The sequence below is a fragment of the Durio zibethinus genome, chromosome 17, assembly GCF_047325235.1.
Source record: "Durio zibethinus cultivar Kanyao isolate XHJ-2024 chromosome 17, ASM4732523v1, whole genome shotgun sequence".
NCBI classification, from domain to species: domain Eukaryota; kingdom Viridiplantae; phylum Streptophyta; class Magnoliopsida; order Malvales; family Malvaceae; genus Durio; species Durio zibethinus.
The window spans coordinates 19,664,511-19,686,203 of NC_143178.1; the positions used below are offsets into that span (position 1 = coordinate 19,664,511).

The 21,693-nt window shown below is 32.0% G+C and overlaps 1 protein-coding gene across 2 annotated transcripts; it reads right to left on the minus strand.

Moving 5' to 3' along the window:
• Positions 1-15,009: 15,009 nt before the first annotated feature.
• LOC111289056 (transcription factor WER-like) lies at positions 15,010-16,913 on the minus strand. 2 transcript variants are annotated; one of them, XM_022879928.2, is made up of 3 exons: positions 16,606-16,913; positions 16,167-16,296; positions 15,010-15,272 (listed from the first exon to the last, which is right to left on the minus strand). In XM_022879928.2, exons 1-3 carry the CDS (start codon positions 16,721-16,723, stop codon positions 15,230-15,232), a joined length of 291 nt encoding a protein of 96 aa, XP_022735663.2. In that variant the 5' UTR covers positions 16,724-16,913; the 3' UTR covers positions 15,010-15,229. The 2 variants fall into 2 exon arrangements, with proteins under 2 accessions (XP_022735663.2, XP_022735660.2); XM_022879925.2 differs by having other exon boundaries at positions 15,010-15,452; positions 16,606-16,905.
• Positions 16,914-21,693: the final 4,780 nt, after the last annotated feature.

A 21,693-nucleotide genomic window follows, 5' to 3' on the forward strand; every position in this document is an offset into this window, starting at 1 on the left:
TGATGAGTTTTCATATATTTGAAAATTGTTGTATAATTGATTCATTATAGATATTATTAAATAATTTTTAATTTATGTAATTAAATAAACAATCACTCCTTAAAGTATCTCCTATGCGATTATGCATTAAATCTTTGCTAGTCATGTTAATTATTTATATATATATATACTTACAGTTGCCATTGATAAAAAAAGATTAATTTTAGTAATAATTAAAGGAATTAAGGTTGAATTATCTGTCATTATATCATGAATAAATATTGAATTTTATTATTGTAGTTTAATTTCATTAAAATTTCCAATCATACTTTTACTTTATTGATTTTTGGACACTAAATAAGGGAACTAATGAACTGTTATTTGCATTTATTGATAGTTTCTTTGGATGATGATGGTTGGTTAGTGAGTTGGAAGATGAGTTGGGTTGGTCTAAACTTGGAGTAAAAAACACAGTCATAGGAATCAAAGTTTATCTTTCGGGACATGTTTTGATGCTCAAGTCAATTAAATATCTTAAGGCTTCTAAGGAAAGAAGGTAGGTTACAGAAAATATGAAGAAAGCTTGAGGATAAAGAGCTCAAAATGTGTATATAATCCTTCTTTTTAGTTTATATATAAGATAATGGACAGTGACATGTGGATAGCAATTGATGGAAAGACCATGTGGAGCTTAAAAAAAATCCACATGAGTGATTGTAGGCTATGTTTAATAATCCCAGTCCAACGTGAAGTGCATTTAATAATTCTAGGCAAGTTTGTCATAAATTGATCTATTATGAGGTGATATGCTGATGAGACGTTAGTAAAGGTAGTTGAGCAAGTTCTTTTCATAAGCGAAAAAGTCCTAGTAGGTGAGCAACTTAGTGGCGAATCATATTATGAAAAAAAGTTTGAGTGTTGATCTTCTTTAATAATAACATGAGAGTTAAGCATGTATTGATTTGATGGGTGTAAAGGTTAAATTTATTGATTGGATAATTAGGTGCAATAGTATTAATAAAATATTTCATAAAACATTTTAATTTTCTTATTTTTTTCACAACAAAATTGAATATATAATAACAAAATTTATCATTTATTGGACCGATCTCATTGGATTCAAAATTTTTTATATCATACTTACATGCATGTGTAAGGAAACTTTTTAAAAAAATAAAAAAAGACAAATATATTTTTTATAGGATAAATATATGTTTTGAATTACTTTAGTATAAACATAAACCTAATAAAATTGCAAGTGGATAACCGTCTTACTATTTCTATGGAAAATATGTTTTTGTTTTTCAGTAAATTTTTGTACAATAAAGAAAGTGACTCTACAATAAATTGTTTGGGATGGGGGACTTTACAAGATTTTTGTTAAAAAGGAATAACTATTTGTTAGGGGTATTTTTAGGTCCAAAAGGCTTTATGGTTTTTTTCTCCATTAGGGATTGTCAGCAGACAGCCAATGGCATTTTGGATTTTTGGACCAACTTGACATGTTTAGTGTCACATTAGCTCAGCCAGGTCACTCTTATATCTTACAGACCCTATACCTTCTGCCTATAAAGAGAGATACCTAGGTACTATCATTCCATTCCATTCTATTCCCAAATCTTCACTTTTCTCTCTTTTTAACCTATTTTATACTGATCTCTAACTTAAGTGTTAAAGTGCAAATACAGAGAACAGTCTTTACCTTTGCATCTAACTGTTCTTTTCTTTTCCTTTGTAATTCCAAGGTTATCCCCTGTTTAAAACTCGACACAAACATTTGGCGTGCTAGGTAGGAAATTTTTTATTCTTTAACTGAGTCATAAACTATGCCAACCAGAAAGAGAGCGAATGAAAAAGAAAAGACAACCATCTAAGCTAAAAAAGAAATACATAATAGCTAGCATACAGATTGATCTACCCTATAACAGGTTAGTTTGACTATAAAACAATTTCAAGCTTTAATCGAGTAAATACAAGCCCTCAAACAAATACTACAAACTATAACTCCACCCCAGGCTTTAAAGGTGCCTGATCTAGTCACCCCTTGTTGACAAGCTATAGAGAAATAACTGAGCTTTGAGAAAGTAGAGGCCTCTTTAGCCTCTAGGGAAGAAAAACATGCTACCTCCACCATTACCTTAGCCATAATTCAACCCACGGTACAACCCAAAAATAAAACAAACTAACTTGGAGCCCCAACCGAGTAGAGACCTAGAGGTTCGAATGCAAGCCATGAAAAAAGAATTGAAGGGAAAGGCTATTGCTTTTGAGGATGGGTTCAAGTTCTTGGAAACCTCACCCTTCACCAAGGAGATTGATAAGGCTATACCTCAAAAAGGATTCAAGATGCTGACTTTGGAAACACATGATGATATATATGATCCCTTTAATAATTTGAAGCTTTACAGAACTAATAAGATGATACAGGGTGTAGCTGAAGCATTAATGTATAAAAGAATAGCCACAACTCTCAAAGGGATGGCTTGATTCTGCTACAATAGTCTCAGCCACTATTTTATTTCTCATTTTATAAGTAGTCGAAGAACCAACAATGCGACATTAAGCTTGATGTCAATTTATCAAGGTACAAATGAGTTTTTGAAAGACTACGTCCAGCATTTAATTTAAAAGCTTTACAAGTGAAGGACTTACAGTAGATGACCACTATAGCTTGCTTGACAAGTGGATTTAGTGATAGAGAGTACCACCTTAAATTGACCTTATCCTTAGAGCCACTAAAGACACTAGTCGATGTCCTACTTATGGCAAAAAAAAAAAATACATAAATACTAAAACTACAATGAGAAATAATCGAGGTGAGAGAGGTTCATCCACCCTCCTCGATCGTAAAAAAGGTAAAGATTTTTATAATCTTTTCTTAAGAGAGAGATGACATAAGGCCAAGAGTCCCAGTAAAGAAAAAAATTAAATTGTATTGAACACCTCTTGAAAGAGGACTCTGATGCAAATCGAGAAAAACCTAGAGCTCAAATGGTCGAAGCCATTGAGACAAAACACAAGAAGGGATCCAACCAAAAGATGCAACTTCCACAAAAACATAGGCCACAACACCAATGATTGTTGATCTAAAGAATGAAATTGAAAATCTAATTAGAAGAGGCCACCTAAGAAGGTTTATAGATCGATGAAGACAAGGTTAGGACAGATTAGATAATAAAAGGGGAGATCACAAAGAACCTGTAAGGAATAGAGAGAATCGACTAGGTAAAAACAAGAAAAGAGAAGTTTGAAAGGATGAATAATAGGAGGACAAAGGTCGAGTTACTGATAATTGACTTGTTGTTAGGGTAATCAATATAATCACTAAGGGAAGCAACACCTCGACTAAGAGAAATTTTGATTACAGCCTGATCATGGCCATTGGTTCATCGACAAAAAAAAAAAAAAAAAGACTAGAAGGACAAGCTGATCTCTTTCAGCTCGAAAGATTTAAAAGAAATTCAATATCCTTATGATGATGCCATAGTAATTATAGCTGTAGACATCCATCTGTGTCCGAGATCAATTTTTGTTGTTATTATTATTATTAGTATTATTTTATATTATTAATATTATTATTTGTATGATATGTTATCACAATATGGTATAGTAGTATAGTATACATTGTAGTATATTATTATTATTTATTTCTAGTCGATAATTGTAGATTTAGGAAACTGATAATCTGAATTCAATTCATTTTGTTAAAAGGTTTTAATTCAGTACCTAAATCAAAGGCTTTCAGTTTCACTAAAAACTTAGCCAGAAATTATGCTCGGATAGAATCAATCTGGGCTTGAATCTTGGGATTAGATTTTGTCCGATCCCTAAATTGACACTGGACGCTGCCTATAAATTGAACCAAAATCATAAAGAATAAGACAATGGATTTTAAGGGTTACATGGGGGATTGAAGGGGACGATTGATTTGGAGAGGGGGTTGAACTTGGTGTTCTGGGTACTGGGTTACTAGAATTTTGATTTTTGGGATTTCTGAATTAGGCTTGAAATTTTTAGGTTTAGATTTAGGTTTCTAGGATTAGGTTTAAGCTTTATAGAGGTTTCTGAGGTGATATGGGAAAATTTATGAAAATATGGGATTTTTTTGGAAAAAATTAGGTTTTTAGGAAAACACTTGAATTTTTTCGATGAATTTTTTGGCAAAAGATGAAGTTTCCAGCAGGATTTCGACAAAATTTTTAGAAATTGATGACCAAACCCAATTTTCAATGGGTTTCTTGGTTGGGTTTTAGAGAGAGGTCAGAGTGTCTGAAAGGTAAAGAGAGAGAGAGAGAGAAAACTGGGCTTTTGAGACTAAAACGCAAAACTTGACTTTTATAGCCATCCCAAAATGATATCGTTTTTACTTACCCAAATCGGCACGTAACCCAATTGGGATCTGCATGTTGACCCGTGTTCTGACTTGACCTGATCGTAGGTTTTTATTTTTATTTTATTTTCTAATTTTATTTTATATTTTAATTTTGATTTTATTTTATTTTTCAAAAATTTTTTTACTTACTGATTTTTATTATTTATTGTTTGTTTGAGCAACTTATCCTCTATTATATATTTTGCAAAAAAAAAAAATTTTTATTTTTGTAAAACAACAAAAAAAAAGCAAAAACTAAAAAAGAAATTTCTTTTCAAATAGGTTTATGAAACAAAAAAAAAATAAAAAAATAAAAATAAATCTTTTTCAAATAAATTTATAGAAACCACTAAACTATTTGAAAATTTCATAAATCAGTTTTCAAAAAAATTAAAAAATAAAATAAAAAATGTTTTATCCTCCAAACGATTGGAGGATTATTTTCTAAATTAAGTCCTACCAAACTATCGGGAGACTTAATAAAATCTTTAAAATTTTTGTAAATATTTTTACAATAAAATCTCATCAAACTATTGGGAGATCTGTTTCAAAGTAAGTCTTATCAAACATTGAGACTTTATTGATTTTTCCTAAATAAAGAAAATTAAAATTAATAAATTCAATTACGGAGCCTCTTTAGAGTAGTCTCCATGAATACTTCTGAGGTGAGAGAATTATCTTAAATTGCTACCAAACTATTGGGGCAATTTTAAGACTAATTTTTACAATTTTAAAACTAATTTTTAATTTTAAATATTTTGAAAAATCACAAACATGTTTAAGGTTTGATTATTTGGAATCAAATTGGTACCATCTTTTGACGGACGTTGTAAGGGTGTTATAACCTTTCTTACATGTAATAGTACTCTCAAACTTAAAATCTAGTTTCATGGATTAGAATTTGCTTCAGGTAGCTAATCACACCTAACAAAAAAAAAATTGGTGGCGACTCCTCTAATTTATGTTTAACGATTAGTCCACAGATCTATACATTATAATAACAGCTATGGCATACAATTATATAGTCAAGAAGATCTTGTTTGACAATGAAAGCTCGACTGACATCTGGCATATACCACCATGAAAAAGATGGGAATCAAAGAATACAAACTACTACCGATCATCACCACTTTGATTGGATTTGAAAATGAACATGTGTCAGTCAATGAGACCATCAATTGTCGATCTCCCTAAGAATCGAGCCTAAAAATAATCACCTTGATTATAGAGTTTATGGTCGTAAATATCCCATTAGCCTACAATATGATATTGGGTTGATCTATTCAATCTGTTATACGGCTCATAGGCTTAGCTTCCCACTTGAAAGTAAAATTCTCAACACCTCATAGGGTTGGAGAAGTTAAGGGATACTAGCCCACTACACAACAATGCTATGTTATGATGATGAGAGGAAAAACTAAAAAGTAAATTGACAGTTTGACTAGGATCGAAGAGAGGGAAAAAGAGAAAGAAGCAATAGAGATTGAAAAAGAATAAGAAAACAAGGGTAAGCAACAGCAACAACAGAAAATTTGACCTGAAAGAAGCATGCTCTTAAGTTACTTTGAGTTCTTTAGCTCTACACTTGTAAAAACCACATCTTTTGTAATTTTTGAACAGACTTTATAGTGACCAAGCTCTTAAGCTGACACAAACACATACATATCAACAGGACCGAGCTAATACATCTATTAAAAAAATTGAAACGAAAATATATACATTTTGTTCAGTTCTAAATTCTTACCACTTATCCTCTTATTAATAACAAACTAATTGTCATGTCGGGATTTGTCCTTGTAGGAAACAATCTTGACCTAATTGAGCAAAAAGAAATAATTGACCAAAGACTTGAGATAGATGAAAACTAACCTAAATTGATAACAAACCTTGTGTCTATACCATTTTGGGAGAGCACCTCTAAAAAATACATACAAATCAATACTAAACTTGAACATAAAGAACAATTAATTCAACTTTTAAGAAACAATGCTAATTTGTTTACCTGGACACCATTCAACATGCCAAGAATTTACCTCGAGGTGATGGTCCATAGATCGTATACTAACCCAAACATGAAACCAATTTGGCAAAAGAAGAGGACTTCTATCCTAGAAAGGTAAAAGGTTATTGAGGAAGAGGTCGATAAGCTGTTACAAGTAGGCTTTATCAAAAAGGTTTATTACCCTGAGTGGATAACTAACATAGTCATGGTAAAGAAGCATAATAAAAAATGAAAAATGTATGTTGATTTATCGACTTCAACAAAGCTTGCCCAAAGGATAGTTTTCTTTTCCCTAGCATAGATTAACTAGTTAATGACAGTGTTGAACATGGCCTTTTAGTTTTATAGACGCCTACTCTAGTTATAATCATATCAAAATATTGAAAGAAGATGAGGAAAAAATAGCATTCTTCAATGAAAAATGCCTTTATTGCTATAAGGTCATGTCATTCAACCTAAAAAATGCAAGAGCAACATACTAAAGGTTGGTCAACAAGGTTTTCAAAAACTAGATGAACCGAAATAGAGGTATATGTGGATGATATGATAGTAAAGAGCAAGAGTCTAGTTGAACACTTAAGAGACCTAAATGAGACCTTTAATACCTTGAAAAAATATAACATGTGACTCAATTTGAGCAAATGTGCCTTTGGAGTCATGTCAGGTAAGTTTCTCGGTTATGTGGTTAATAGAAGGGAGATAGAAGTAAACCTATAGAAGGTTCAAGCCATCTTAGATATGAAAGCATTGACCTCAGTAAAAAAGGTGTAAAGGTTAATATGAAGAATAACCGTTCTAAGTAGGTTCATGTCTAGGTCGACAAAATGTTGTTTACCATTTTTCAAGATCTTCAAGAATATTTAGGGCTATAAATAAACCAAACATGAATGGATGAACATATGTCTGTGTTTGTTCATTTGTTTTTAAAGGTGTTTGTGTTCGGTTCTTGTTTGTTAAAAAAATTTACTTTGTTTGTTTATGTTCATTCATTTAAATAATAGGTTATTCTTGTTCGGTTTGTGTTCGTTCAATTAAGTTAAACGAACATGTTCACGAACATATTCACGAACACATATAAATAAACAATTCATGAATAATAAACAAACCATAACCAAACAAATTTAAACAAACAAACCTTAAACAAACATAAACAAACCCAAACAAACATAAACGAACCTTAAAATAGGATTAGGGTAAAAGATAAAAATGTAATCTTATTAGTATTATTATAAATGAATAGCAAACGAATAGCAAACAAAAAATAAACAAATAAGTTTTAAATGAACCGTAAATGAGCTTGTTCATGAATATAAATGAACGAATAGATAGCTGTTCATATTCGATTCATTTAATAAATAAATGCATAAATAGTGTTCAAGATCATTTGTTAAGCTTAGTAAATGAACATAAGCAAACAGAAACTGAACATGTTCATAAACGGTTCGTCAAAAGCTCTATTGGCTTACACCCTTAGGAATATTTTTGACTTTAGATGGACCTTTCAATGTCAAAAAGTATTCGAAGAGTCAAAGAATTTTTTTTTGCTCCATTTGTACCTTTTAAACCAAAACCTGATAAGATATTATATTTATATTTAGTTATTATCGACCAGGCTATTAACTCAATATTGATTTGAAAAGAAAAAGAAAGGCAGAGGCTAGTATATTTTGTGAGCAAAGTACTGACGGGGTTGGAAATAAACTATGTCAGGATAGAAAAACTAGCTTATACAATGGTCACATTGGTCAAAAAACTCAGACCATACTTCAAAGCTCATACGATTCATGTATTAACCAACCAACCACTTAGGCAAGTCTTACAAAAATCAAAGTTGTTAGGTAAACTAATCAAATGGATAGTAAAACTCAGTGAATATGACCTACATATGCTTCCTAGATCAACCTTAAAATCCCAAATCTTGGTGGACTTTATCATAGAATACACCTTGACTCAGGTCGACGAGTGGCTTAGAAAGAGTAAGGAAGCTACATAATAGGAAATGTGAAAAATTTTCATCTACGGATCAGCTACTAGCCACAACAATAGGGTTGGCCTTATTTTGATTACCTAGAAGACTTACGATACCAATGCGCTCTTAAATTCAAATTCAAAGCATCAACAATGAGACTGAATATGAGGTATTAATAGCTGACCTAAGATTCACAGTCGAACTGAATGTAAAACATATTATCGTGTATAATGATTTACAATTAGTGGTAAGTCAAATAAATGATAAGTTCAAAACTAGAGAAAAAAGGATAAGGAGATACTTAAATAAAGCATCAACTCTTATTACCACTTTTTCCAAGGTCAAGGTCAAGAAGATATTGGGGTTAGAGAACACATTGGTAGACTCTTTGTTTAAACGTGCCTTAAAGATGATAATAGAAAATTCAAGCCAAGTCTTGGTAGAAGAACTGACATAAAAGAGCATTGAAAAGAAATTGGTGGAACAAATTAAAAAAAAAATCATGGATTACCCTGATTAAGGCATACCTAACCATAAGAGAACTACTTATAGATAAGGCCCGAGCTAAAGCCTTAATGAAGAAAGCTCTTTGGTATGCCCTAATTCATGGAAAGCTACACTAGAAATCTTTTAGTCTGCCTGACCTATGGTACGTAGATGATGAAGAGGCAAATTACGTTTTTAGGAAATTTCATGAAGGGATATATGAAAATCACCTCAGACTTTAGTCACTTATTTATAAGGTACGTAGATAGGGCTACTATTAGCCAACTATTAGGAGTGATGTAATTGGCCTGGTAAAAAGATGTGATAAATGCCAAAGATTTGCTTATGTACAATATTTTCCATCAATCAAACTAACTCATATTATTAGCTTTTGGCCTTTCATGTTATGGAGAATGGATGTCCATGGACCATTCACCCTAGCCACAAGGCAAAGAAAATTTGTTCTAGTAAAAATGGACTATTTCACGAAATGGCTCGAGGTCGAGGCCCTAACTACCATGATAGAAGCCCAGGTCAAGAAGCTCATATGAAAGAATATAGTCTGTAGATTTGGTCTACCTCGTTCTATCATAATAGATAATGGCAAACAGTTTGAAATTTTAATGTTTAAAAAATGGTGCTCTAACTTTCACAATAATCAAAGATTTACACTGGTCGTCCATCATCAGTCTAATGGTTAGGCTGAAGCATCCAACAAAATAATACTAGAAGTACTAAAGAAGAAACTAGATTAAACCAAGGGTAAGTGAGCCGACGAGTTTTTCAAAGTCTTGTAGGCCCTAAAGATGACCATAAAGGTCCCCATAGAAGAAACTCCCTTTCACTTGGTATTCTAGAGAAAAGCTATAGTACTTATTAAGATTAGCCTTCCAAACTTAAGAGTCAAGCTTGGATTAGAAGAGAAAAATAAAGACGTCTTTAAAGCCAACCTAGATTTAATACAAGAATAAAATGAGATGTAGCTCTAACTAGAATAGCAGTCTACCAGTAAAAAGTGTGCAATTACTATAACAAGAGAGTCTGACATAAAATCATAAAGAAAGGTAATCTGGTACTTAAAAAGGTTGAAGCCTCAAGAGTAGACAATTGATGTGGCAAACTAGCCCTAACTTGAGAGGGACCCTATATAGTCAAGGACGTCATTCATGATGCAACATATAGGTTATAAGACATGATCGATAATCTTATCTTGAGGACATAGAATGTAGATAATTTGAAAGTTTACTACCAATAGCTAGGATAGAATCCAGCTCACATTTATAACTCAGAAATTGTTGAATAAAGTTATTTTAATTACGTTTATTATGAGTCCTGAACTTGGGCTTTGGTCGACCTAACCTCAAAACCAACTAAGCCTAACCTAAGGCTTGCCATCCATTTAGATTCTCAAGTTGATTTAAGATTTTCTTAAATAATTGATTAAATTCTATTAAGCTTGCCTATTTTGAACTTAAACTTGTCATTCTGGATCAATTTATCAAATCATTCAAGATTACCCAAGCTTGAACTTTGTGATTAATTGGTGAACTGATTAACTTGTCTGAACTTAAACTTGCGATTCTTTTATTAATTTCATTAAAGCATAAATGAAGTTAAAAGAGAAACAAATTGGGAAAACTATACTAAGACTTGACAAAAAATGTTTTATTTCATTGACATCATCGAGTGAATACAAAAAATGATTGATAGAAGTTTCATAGAGTGATTTGATTTGAGGTTCATCTAAAAAATCCTACCTCATACTTATAAAAATTCTTTAAAAATAAGAAAAAATATGAGGTTTTCAATTATTCCTCTAATTAGCAACAATAGTAGGCCTTTTTTAGACCTCAAGTACAAGGGCAACTTCTAGCTTGGTGACCATAGTTGCATTTTCATCCTCATCCTTTTCCTTCTCAAACTGAAACGGTGGAGACCTTGAACTTATATTGTTCATACTAAAATCTGAGAGGTCGAGGTTGAAGTCGACAAACTTGAAAGCCACTTTATCTTTAGCCAACTCAAAAGTGTCGAGGAGATTGTTTCTCGAGAATTTAATAAAAGCTAAGTGTATCTTTTAGAGACCATGAAGTTTTAAGTGATCTTTTCCTTCCAGACTTCCTTAGTCTTTTGCTTGATCTTTTCTTTCTCTTTTACCTCAGCCTCTAATTGAGACCTCAATTTAGCGATCTTAACTTGAGCTTCACTAAGCTTCAACTTAGCTTACTTTTTCATTGATTCAACAAAGGCCTTTTTTATCCACATCCCCTTAAGCTTGGCGCTAGCTCATCTAATTTTTTTTTACTCCAGTTTTTTTTGTAAAAGATAGTAAGGCTGGATTGCAAACTGGTTAGGGACTCAATTTTTTTTATTCTCTTGGCTCCAATCGTTCAAGTTTTTCCTAACATTGAGGATGCAGGCCATAGTTATATAGACGTGGTGTAAGGCTTGGCCAGCTCAGACGGTGAGCTGAAGTGCAAGTTTTTCATAAACTATAAAGGAAAATCGAGCTTAGACTTACAAAATAAAAAAAATAACAAGAGCATGAAAATCGAGTTGAAATGTGACTTACTGCTCGGAAGGACTGTGATCTTAGTAAACCTTCTAGCCATATCAACACTCTTTAATGGGTTTTGGCTAAGAGTGTATTCCAAGCTCGTTTAGATTTTTTTCGAGCTAAGTTTTATAACTTAGGCTTTAAGGCTTTTTAAAGAGGAGAAGGCCTCTGTTTTTTATTTTTTCGAGGGACAAAAAGCTACTAAAATCTCCTTGTGCACCATCATTTTTGGCTTACCTTTAATGGTGGTAGGAGCTTGAGTAAAAGAGCTTGGATGCTTATTAAGAGAAAGGTTTATTGGTTTGATTCCTCCTTGAAAATAGGCTTTGAGCTAGATGGTTAATTTTTTTTTGGCTTTTCTTGGGCTTGGCTCATGGGTAAACAAATGAAAATTGAACTCTTTAGATGGTTGGGAAGATATTTCTACAAAGACAAGTTAAAAGTTAAAAAAAATCAATAAAATTAAAGATCCTACGAGGTTACCTTACACCTACCTTAGTACTTGGACTCATTTACTACTTCATACCAACTCTCTCTTTTAGGTGAAGTCCATTATTTTATCCCAATCTATGAGGTCAAACATGAAGAGAGCAATGAGTACATCAACAAAATTTTTGGACTCATTCAAAATCTCCCACACTTTGAACTCACTATTTTTATTCTTCTTATCTTTCTGAATATAAAAGAAGAGTAATTTTTAGTTCTTTATTGAGCTCGAACAGTCTACAAATAATTTTTTATTTGGACGAGTTGTGATATAAAACCACTTTTATCACTTAGATGCCTCTTAACAGGAAAGAATTCCCTGAACAAAGCTAAGGTGGGAAGAATATATAAGTGTCTACAAAAAATGATGAATGATACTATGTACCGAAATGAATTAGAGGTGAACTAAGTGAGAGTTAAATTATAAGAAAAAAAATTTTCAATAAATAAAACATGTAGTGGGAACTTCAAACTGACCACTATTGAATCCTAGTACACATAAAGCTAATAGGCTTCTAAATGGTCAATGATTTGGTCTTTGGTGCTCAAAACCAGTATACTATACTTTTTCTTAGAAAAACAAAAGTTAACCTTCAAAGAATGATTGTGATAAACATAACACATGTTAAGGTAGTCTTTAGGTTAACCCGGCCCTTTAAATTCTTCATCGCATCATTGGGGAATATACTTAAAGAATAGAGAATGTAGAAAATGACCTCAACCAAGTTATCTAAGTTTGAGAAAGACTCCCCATCACCTTCACCTCTATCTACTTGGTCATCTTTTCTCACCTATTTTTTCTTAAAATCCCCTTATCATTGGAGCTTTTATTGTTAGAAGACTTAAACTCTTAAGCAAAAGTAAGATTTTAAGCTAAAATAGTGGTGGAAAGCACCATAATATTAAAAGAAAAAGAAAGATAAAAAAACTCCTCAAAAGAAGAAAAGATATCAACAGAGGCTGATTAAGTAATAAAAAAAAAGTAAGAGGTTGAAAAGTCTAAACTTTAGAAAAGAGAACAGCTAAAAAAGAAGAAAGGTTGATCTAAAAAGCTAGACTGACTTGTGAGATAGGAAAAAATGAGAAAATTATCTAGCTTGAAGTCAATCTGAGCACACAGTTCATCCATATTCAAGACCTGCTTTCATCGAGCACAAATATTATCTTCCACCCTCTATTACTCTTCTTCCAACATCAAATTCTATTAGAAGGCCATTTTACTGTAGTCTCTACCAGCAATGATAAGTGGGACTCTGTCATCATCGTCATGGTTAAGTCCACCTCCTTTAGGCTCTACCCTATAAATTCTTTCACCCCTAGTACTTGCACTAGTAGATATTGGGATAGAATGCGTACTGAAATAGAAAAAAAGAGAACGGTTGAAAAGAAAAAAGAGACTTTTAAAGTTAGAGAAACTTGAAAGTTGTTTAAATTAGTAAACTCAGCTCAGATTGAGAGCAAAAAAGTAAAAAAGTAAAAAATAAAAGCCCTAACAAGCCCTTTATATAGTCGTGTCCTAAAATAAATGGATGTCTTAGATTACGTCACATGTTAAACCGTCATTGAAAAGTGTATTTTTACCTTCCTCACTCTAGATTTTACTACTCAAAAACCTTTTTCCTTATTAAATGTAACTTTCAAATATCTAAGGGGCAAATCAATCATTTTACCCCTATAAGCCAATTAGATCGCTCATAAAACCCAGGTTGAGCGAATTGGATAAACCAACTGCTAGATCAGTCTTAAGGTAGACACAATAACCCAATTTTTGAAAACATTAAGTCTCATATCGAACAATGAACCTTGCTCGTTTATTCAAATCCTTTCACCTTTACCTTAGGGCCCCTCATTGCGAATTTCATTTTAGTAATCCTAGAACAAATTAGTTGCACTTATAACCAAAGACACGCACTCGAGATCAGACCAGCACGTTAGGTTGGCACATTTCAGGGTCGCCAAGTTTGGATGAATGGACATGGATTTTTCTTGTCTATCTTTCACATTAACCTTATAGACATTTAACCTTGGTAATGCAAGGTCAGATTTTGAGCAACTTTTAAAAGCCTACATTTACAAAGACTGAGGTTGGATTAAAAAATATGAGCACCAGAGTAAGTTAGTCGAAGCATCCATTAGTCTGATACTCAAACTGTTTGATAGGAGACAGAATGTTAGGGGCATTTTTAGGTTTAAAGGGCATTGTAATCTTTTCCCCCATTAGGGACTACCAGCAGATAACCAAGGGCATTTTAAACTTTTGGGTCAACCTGATATGCTTTAGTTTAAATGGGATTGTGGTCTTTTCCCCCATTAGGGACTACCAGAAGATAGTTAAGGGTATTTTTAAACTTTTAGGTCAACTTGACATGCTACATGTCACGTCAGTTTAGTTACGTTACTATTACATCCCACAAACCCCTCACATTCCGCTTATAAATAGAGATACCCAGATACTATCATTCAATTCTATTCTCAAACCCTCACTTTTCTCTCCTTCCAACTTTTTTATACCGATCTTTCACTTGCATGTCAGAGTACAAATGCAAAGAACATTCTTTGCCTTCGCATCTAATCACTTTTTTCTCTTCTTTTATAATTCTAAGGTTATCCCAAGTTTGAAACTTGGCACAAACATTATTTTACTAGGTTATGTTTGGATTGCGACAGGAAAAGTAAATGTGAGAAAGATAATGTGAAAAACTACTTTTGTTAAAAAATATACATTGTATTTATTTATTTTTGTTTCGCAGAAAGTTAGAGCTACCGTCTTAGATTTCTTAAGTACGAACTACGTCTATTTAGAATGGTTTGTATTGTTAGTGCAACCAAATTTGGTTTTTGTTTATTATATTTCATGAAAGGGAGGGGAATTTCTTAATAAAAAGCAAGAACCCAAAATTGCATTTCTCATTGCTTATCCATTATGAAATGAAAATGATACTGAAAACAATTATTATTATTATACATCACCAATAAGGCACCCCATAATTAGAATTTAAAAATTTTATCTTAAAGATATTTGAGTTTTAAAATTTGGAATATATTGGATGGAAATAAGTGGCTTATCTAGAGAAATTAAAGGCTGCGTAATTGGTTAATAGAATGCTAAATTTATAATTTCAATGATTAAAATTTAAATTTTAATAATTTAAAAAAAATTGCAGAAATAAAAACCTATTTCTATTGAGGAGATTATGATATTACAAGCCATACCAAACAAAGTCAAGAGACTCATCTAATAACTCCATCACAGTAGCTGTTTGCAAATTTAGCTCGTTATGAAAAACCATGAAGAGCTTCCATAGTTACCACTCATGGTAATAAGCCCTTGCGTACCCTTAAAATCACCAGCACTTCAAGATTCCTCTTCCCCAATGATCACCTTGTGGCTCGCACTTGCAATATCATTATTGGAGATAATCTAAAATTTGGATATAATATTGTATTACAATTTTATTTTAATTTTTTGTATAAAATTTATGAAAAAGCGCTAACTTTATTTTTTCCCTTGATCCCAAGTTTTTTGCTCAAATGAGTGTTCCAATGATTTTTCACTTGGTTGTCTGCTCTTCCGGGAACCCGACCAGCTATCAAGGGCCACCTTAAGATAAAATTCATTAACTTCAGTATACCGCCGAACTCTAAATGTCAATGCTGGTAGTAAACTATTTGCCGCTAGTAGCTGAAATATTAATTATAACATGATTTCCGGTGTTTGTAAGATGCATAAAATATGAGTGGACTTGGCTAACTTGTTTAAATAGAGTAGTCGTGGAAATGGCATAATTGCCAATAATTATCATGCCACGTACCAGTAGCTCATAATTGTGAGAAAGCTGCTGCTGTAAAGTTTAGTAGAAGTACTAACAAACAGTGATCAGATCTAGATTTAACAATGTTAAAGCACTGTAGATGACAGAAAGTTGGTGGGCTAAAAAAGTGTGCTTTTTTTTTTTTTTTCTTATTTGAGTTTGAATCTGATGAAAAGTTGAAAGAAAAATTTATAAATTTATTAATTCTATTTAGATAAATTTGTTTAAATCAATAAAAATATATTAAAATAATTTTTTTTATAAATTTTCAAGTTCAATATAAATAAATCTACTTGATAAAAAGTGATATACTGATAAAATTCAAGAATCTTTTACCACTTAATTAAAAAAAACACTATGGATCTTTTTGATTCTCCAACGTAGTTGAGACGAAACCAGAGCCAGAGGGATGAAAGAAAAAAGGGTAGCCCTCTTTGGACAGTAAGAAATGGAATAAGGATTTTGAGGTAGGGAATTGAAAGGAAAAGGAAAGACGTATGAACCTGTTGCCAAGGAGATCATGAAGGCGAATGATAAGGTCATTCTCTTCCTCAGAGAAATCACCACGCTTAACACCAGGACAAAGATAATTTATCCACCTCAATCTACAGCTTTTGCCGAACCTCTTCAAGTCTGCACGTAAGTGATAAGAAATAGGCAGTTTTAGCCGCTAAATTTCCAGCCAAACTAGGATAACAACGAATTAAGTTTATATCCCATAATTATGATACCGAGGGTATAAAAATAAATAAATAAATAAACTTAAGCCGTAGTTTTGAATCTTAGCCAAACTACGACAACAACCACGTAATTTGCCGACAGCGTAAGATCTATCATGGAGTGCTGAACTTTTAGTTATGGACAGCTGAGCTTTTAATTTTAATAATCAATCATTAAATTCTGACAGCTTTAGTAACTAAATAAGCAACGTAATCTGCTAACCTGTAAGTTTTGGTATCCGATTCCATTTCCCTTTGCCATGCATCCTTATGTAATCCATCAGGATCCTGTCCTCCTCCACAGTCCACAGCCCTTTCTTATATTCATTCTTTTCTTCCATCCTCGTTGCAGTTAAAATGGTAGCCCACCTAAATAGAAAGAGGAAATATCAGAGAGAGAGAGAGAGAGAGAAAACGGAGTAGGAAGCTGTGCTCTTGGGTATTTGGGAAGTTTAATTAGCAGTAGCCTACTGATATAGTTGCTAGTTGTATAACTGTTTGATAGTGAGGGAATTAAACAGGAAGATTTTTGTGTTGCGGCGTGCCAAGTTCCTAAGCAATTGTTCAGGTTGACTTTTCTACAGAACGCAAGTGGCGGGGCATATGGTAATAAAAAAGGGTTGGGCCCAATCTTCAAAATAGGGCCTTACATTCTCCAGCACATGCAAAGTGACATAAATTAAAACAAGGTCCCAACTTTAGATCGAGCTCACTCTGGTATATATGGTGATGTTGGAATGACCTTCGATGATCTCGTTCTGACAACTTTTTTTTTTTTTTTAATGAAAGTTTGATGTTTGATGGCAATAATTCAGCTCAAGACAAAATACTTAATTGAGACACCCAAAATATATCACTACATTTCTACCCGAACATATAAACATTGAATCCAGAATTTTTTGAAGTGTTTACTTGTTAATATATATATATATATATATATATATATATAAAGTTTTAACGAAAAATTGAAACAATATATTATTCTGTTATTACAAATGTTCATAATGAGTTTTGATATCTTAAAAAATATAATTATATTATTGTTAAATTATCAAATGTATCATTCTCAATATATATAATTAAACAATAATTTAATAATAAAAAAATTTATTTCGATAAATTTAACAAATTTATCTATGAAAAAAGTAGTTTAAAAATTTTTTTTGAAGTGCTAAGAAAAAATTTTTCTTCAAAATTTTTATTTTTTATTCGATTATCCTAAACAGGTAATTAGGTTTGGATACAAGGATAAATAAGGTATTACGAGCCTTACAAGTCACCCGATATCCTATCAATATTAAAAAACACACAAATCCATATTTGTCTACCCTAAACTAAAAAAAAATACAAAAAAAAAAATCATAGCAATAGAGAACAACTAAGTTTCACATTAAGGTATTGGGTCGACAAAACTTTTAGGCTTTTGATTTGAGCTTGAATGAAAGAAGATCGAAGAAAAAAGTGTTAGGAAAGTAGGGTCTAGTCTCATGTAATTGGGTTTGGATCAATTAAAAGTTATGGGTCTTGTTTTTTTCTCTTTTTTTTTTCATACACAAAGTCCTAATTACTTAATAAAAAAAAGTAAGGGCTATTTTAAGGTGAAAAAAAAAAAAAGGTAGTGCCACAAACTAAGAAAAGAAAAAGGGAAAAAGAAGTCAAAAAATAGAGAGAAAAGGGAGAAAGGAGAGTTGGTTGAATGAAAGTCGATCTATGGTCCAATTAAGTTGAAACTTTTTTAGCAGGTTTATAATTCAGAGTTCTACATTTTGAACGATGAAGATCAAGTTTGAAGCTCTTTAAAAATAAATCCAGTGTGTATTTATTGAGTTACCTATTTGGTGAGATTTCTCCAATTATCTCTCTAGTTGTTGATTAGCTATAGTTTTAGTTAGAAAAGAACTTTATATATCCATTATTTGATAGTGAAGAATTTTTCTAGTGGTCTATATTTTTTTTCCTCTACATTAAAAGGTTTTTTTATGTAAATCTTGATGTACTTTATTTTTTTTGCGTTGTTGATTATTGTCTATTATTGTGGGTTTATTGTGATATATTACTTCTGCGTTGTTGTGTTTATTGCTTCAGACTAAAAAAGTGATATCAGAGCAAGTATTATTTTGAAATATCGATACAAAACAGCTTTAAACAGAAGTAAATTCTGTTTGAGATCATGAAGGGTGATACATGTTCCATGATAAAATTAACAGTATCAAATTATTCAATTTGAAAGCCTATGATGGAAGATCATTTGTACTGTAAATATTTGTATGAGCCGGTATTAAGTGATTTGGCTAAACCAGCAGATATAAAAGATAAAAACTGAAAGAAACTAGTTAAAAGGATGCTGGCTATAATTAGAAAATGAGTTCATATCAGTGTGTTCTATCATGTAACTCAAGAGATAGATGCTCACACTGTTTGAAAAAAATTGTTAGCATTGTATGAGAGAAAAATAGGTATAAATAAAGTTATGCTTATTAAAAAGCTTGCAACTTTATAATACAGAGATAGACGATCAATTACAGAGCACTTGAGTGATTTTTAAGATATTTGTAATCGAATGACTATTATAGAGCTTGAGTTGGATGATGAAATAAAGGCATTGTTTCTTTTAGGTTCATTGCCAAACAGCTTAAATACTTTAATTGTGATTGTTTTTAATTTAGCTCCTGATTACAAAGTGACATTGGAAATGGTAAATGATAGTATGCTTAATAAAGAAACAAGGTGAAAAGATTCAGATCCTAAAAATCAAGCTTTGGTCACAGAAAATAGGGGTAGAAACATCGACAGAGGTCAGAACTTAAAAAGCCATAATAAGTCTAAACATAGATCCAAGGTCAGAGACAAAGTGAAGTATTTTCATTATGGTAAAACATGTCATATAAAGTGATATTGTAAAATCTTGAAGCAAAAACAGAAAGATGAGAAAGACAAGAGTTTAGATGATGGCAATGTTGTAGTAGTAAATTCAGATAGTGATTCAGTTACTTTGATTTATACACATGGTGATTGTAATCATGTTGGAGATCCTGACATTGAGTGGATAGTTGACATAGGAGCGACATATCATTATGTTCCTAAAAAAGAGTTGTTTATAACTTACAAAACAGGAGACTTTGGTTGCATTAAGATGAAAAATAGAGTGTGTCACAGATTATTAGTATTGGTGATATTATTGTACAAAGCAAGAGACTTTGGTTGTATCAAGATGAAAAAGAAGAGTGTGTCACAGATTATTAGGATTGGTGATTTATTGTACAAATTAGTATGGGCTATATGTTGACTTTGAAGGATGTCAAATACATTACGAATATGAGAATGAACTTACTTGCGATGAATGTCCTTAATAAGAAATGATATGAGAGTTGATAAAAGAATAGATAGTGAAAGCTTTTCAAAGGATCTATGGTAGTTACAAGGAAAAAATTATGCTGCACAATATATAAGACATGGATGCAATTGAATGGCTACCAGATAAATGTCATTAAGAATGATGCTTTAACAAACTTGTGGCACAAAAGGTTGGCACATATCAACGAGAAAGGGTTGCAAGTTTTAACAAGACAGTCTTTCATTTCCTTAACCAAAGGTATGTCTCTCGATTCATGTGATCATTGTTTATTTGGCAAGCATCATAAAGTTTTTTTTGTAAGAGTCCTTAGAGAAAAGAAAATAGATTGGAATTGATTTATTTTGGCATATGTGATCTTATTGAGGTCGAGTCATTGGGTGATAGCAGGTATTTTGTTACTTTTATTGATGGCATTTTTTGTAAGACTTGAGTGTATATGTTGAAAAATAAAAGCCAGGTATTATAGTATTTTTAAAAATTTTATGCCATGGTGGAAAAAATGATAGGGCTACCTTTGAAGTGTATTCGGACTGATAATGGTAGGGAATACACATCCAAAGACTTTGAAGAGTACTATTTAAAGCATGAGAACAGGTATAAGATGACAAAACTTGGAACACCATAGCATAATGGTATAGCTGAAAATGAACCACACCATTGTAGAAAAAGTTAGATACATGTTGAGGATGGTAAAATTACCATAGCCATTCTGAGGTGAAGCAGTCAACATAACTTATTTTTGCTTAATAGATGACCATCAATTTCTTTGGGCTTTGACATTTCAGAAAGAGTATGGACAGGGAAAAATGCTTCATACTCTTACTTAAAAGTTTTTGGGTCTAAAACATTCATGCATGTTCCAAAAGAGCAGAAGTTAAAGCTTGACAATAAAGTCACATAGTGTGTATTTATAGGATGTAGTGATGAGGAATTTGGCTACGAGGTATGGGATCCAGTGAAAAGAAAGATAGTCAGAAGTAGAGATGTGATTTTTCATAAAAAAGAAAACATAGCATACCTTGAGAAAAATGAGAAGATTACAAAGGTTACTGTTAGGTGTGATATTTCAACATCGACAAAGGTTCTATAGGGAAGAGTCACAGATGGTGAAAATGAGTAAGAAATAGAATTTGAGGATATAAATAAGCCAACCATAGTTAATGATCAGTTAAATGCAATCAACTTTGAGCAAAGAGAGCAATCTTCTCTATCTGAGAGTGTTAAGTGGGTGAACAGTCCTCTTCACCAAAGGGTGTTAGTAGGGGGAGCTAATTTCGATATCAAGTAGTATAGAGTCTTAACCTAAGAGATCTACTAGAGAGCATAAACCATCTACTAGGTATCTAAGTTTAGATTTTATTTTAGTTATCAGTGAAAGAGAGCTAAAGAACTTTCAAGATGTGCACGCTACTCAAGATAAAAAATAATGGTTAAAAGCAATAAAAGAAAAAGTGTAGTTATTACGAAAAAATGATACATATGATATTGTTAAACTTTCGAAAGGAAAGAGGCCATTGAAAAATAAATTAATATTTAAGTAAAAAAATGATAGTGACAAGATAGTGAAGTACAAAGCTCGATTGGTGGTGAAAGGTGTTTCTTAGAAACTAAGCATTGATTTTTATGAGATTTTCTCTTCAGTTGTGAAGATGAGTTCCATTCGAGTGGTACTAGGATTAGCAACTAGTTTGAATCTTGAGCTTAAGCAACTTGATGTAAAGACTACATTCTTGCATGGTGACTTGCAAGAAGATATTTATATAAATTAGCTTGAGGCTTTTAAAGTGAAAGGGAAAAAGTACTTAGTTTGCAAATTAAAAAAAAAAGCTTGTATCGCTTGAAACAAGCTCCATGATAGTGGTACAAAAAGTTTAATTTTTTTATGGTAAACCATAGTTACAAAAGAACGACAATGCATCCTTATGTGTATGTCAAAAAAATTTTTGATGGTAACTT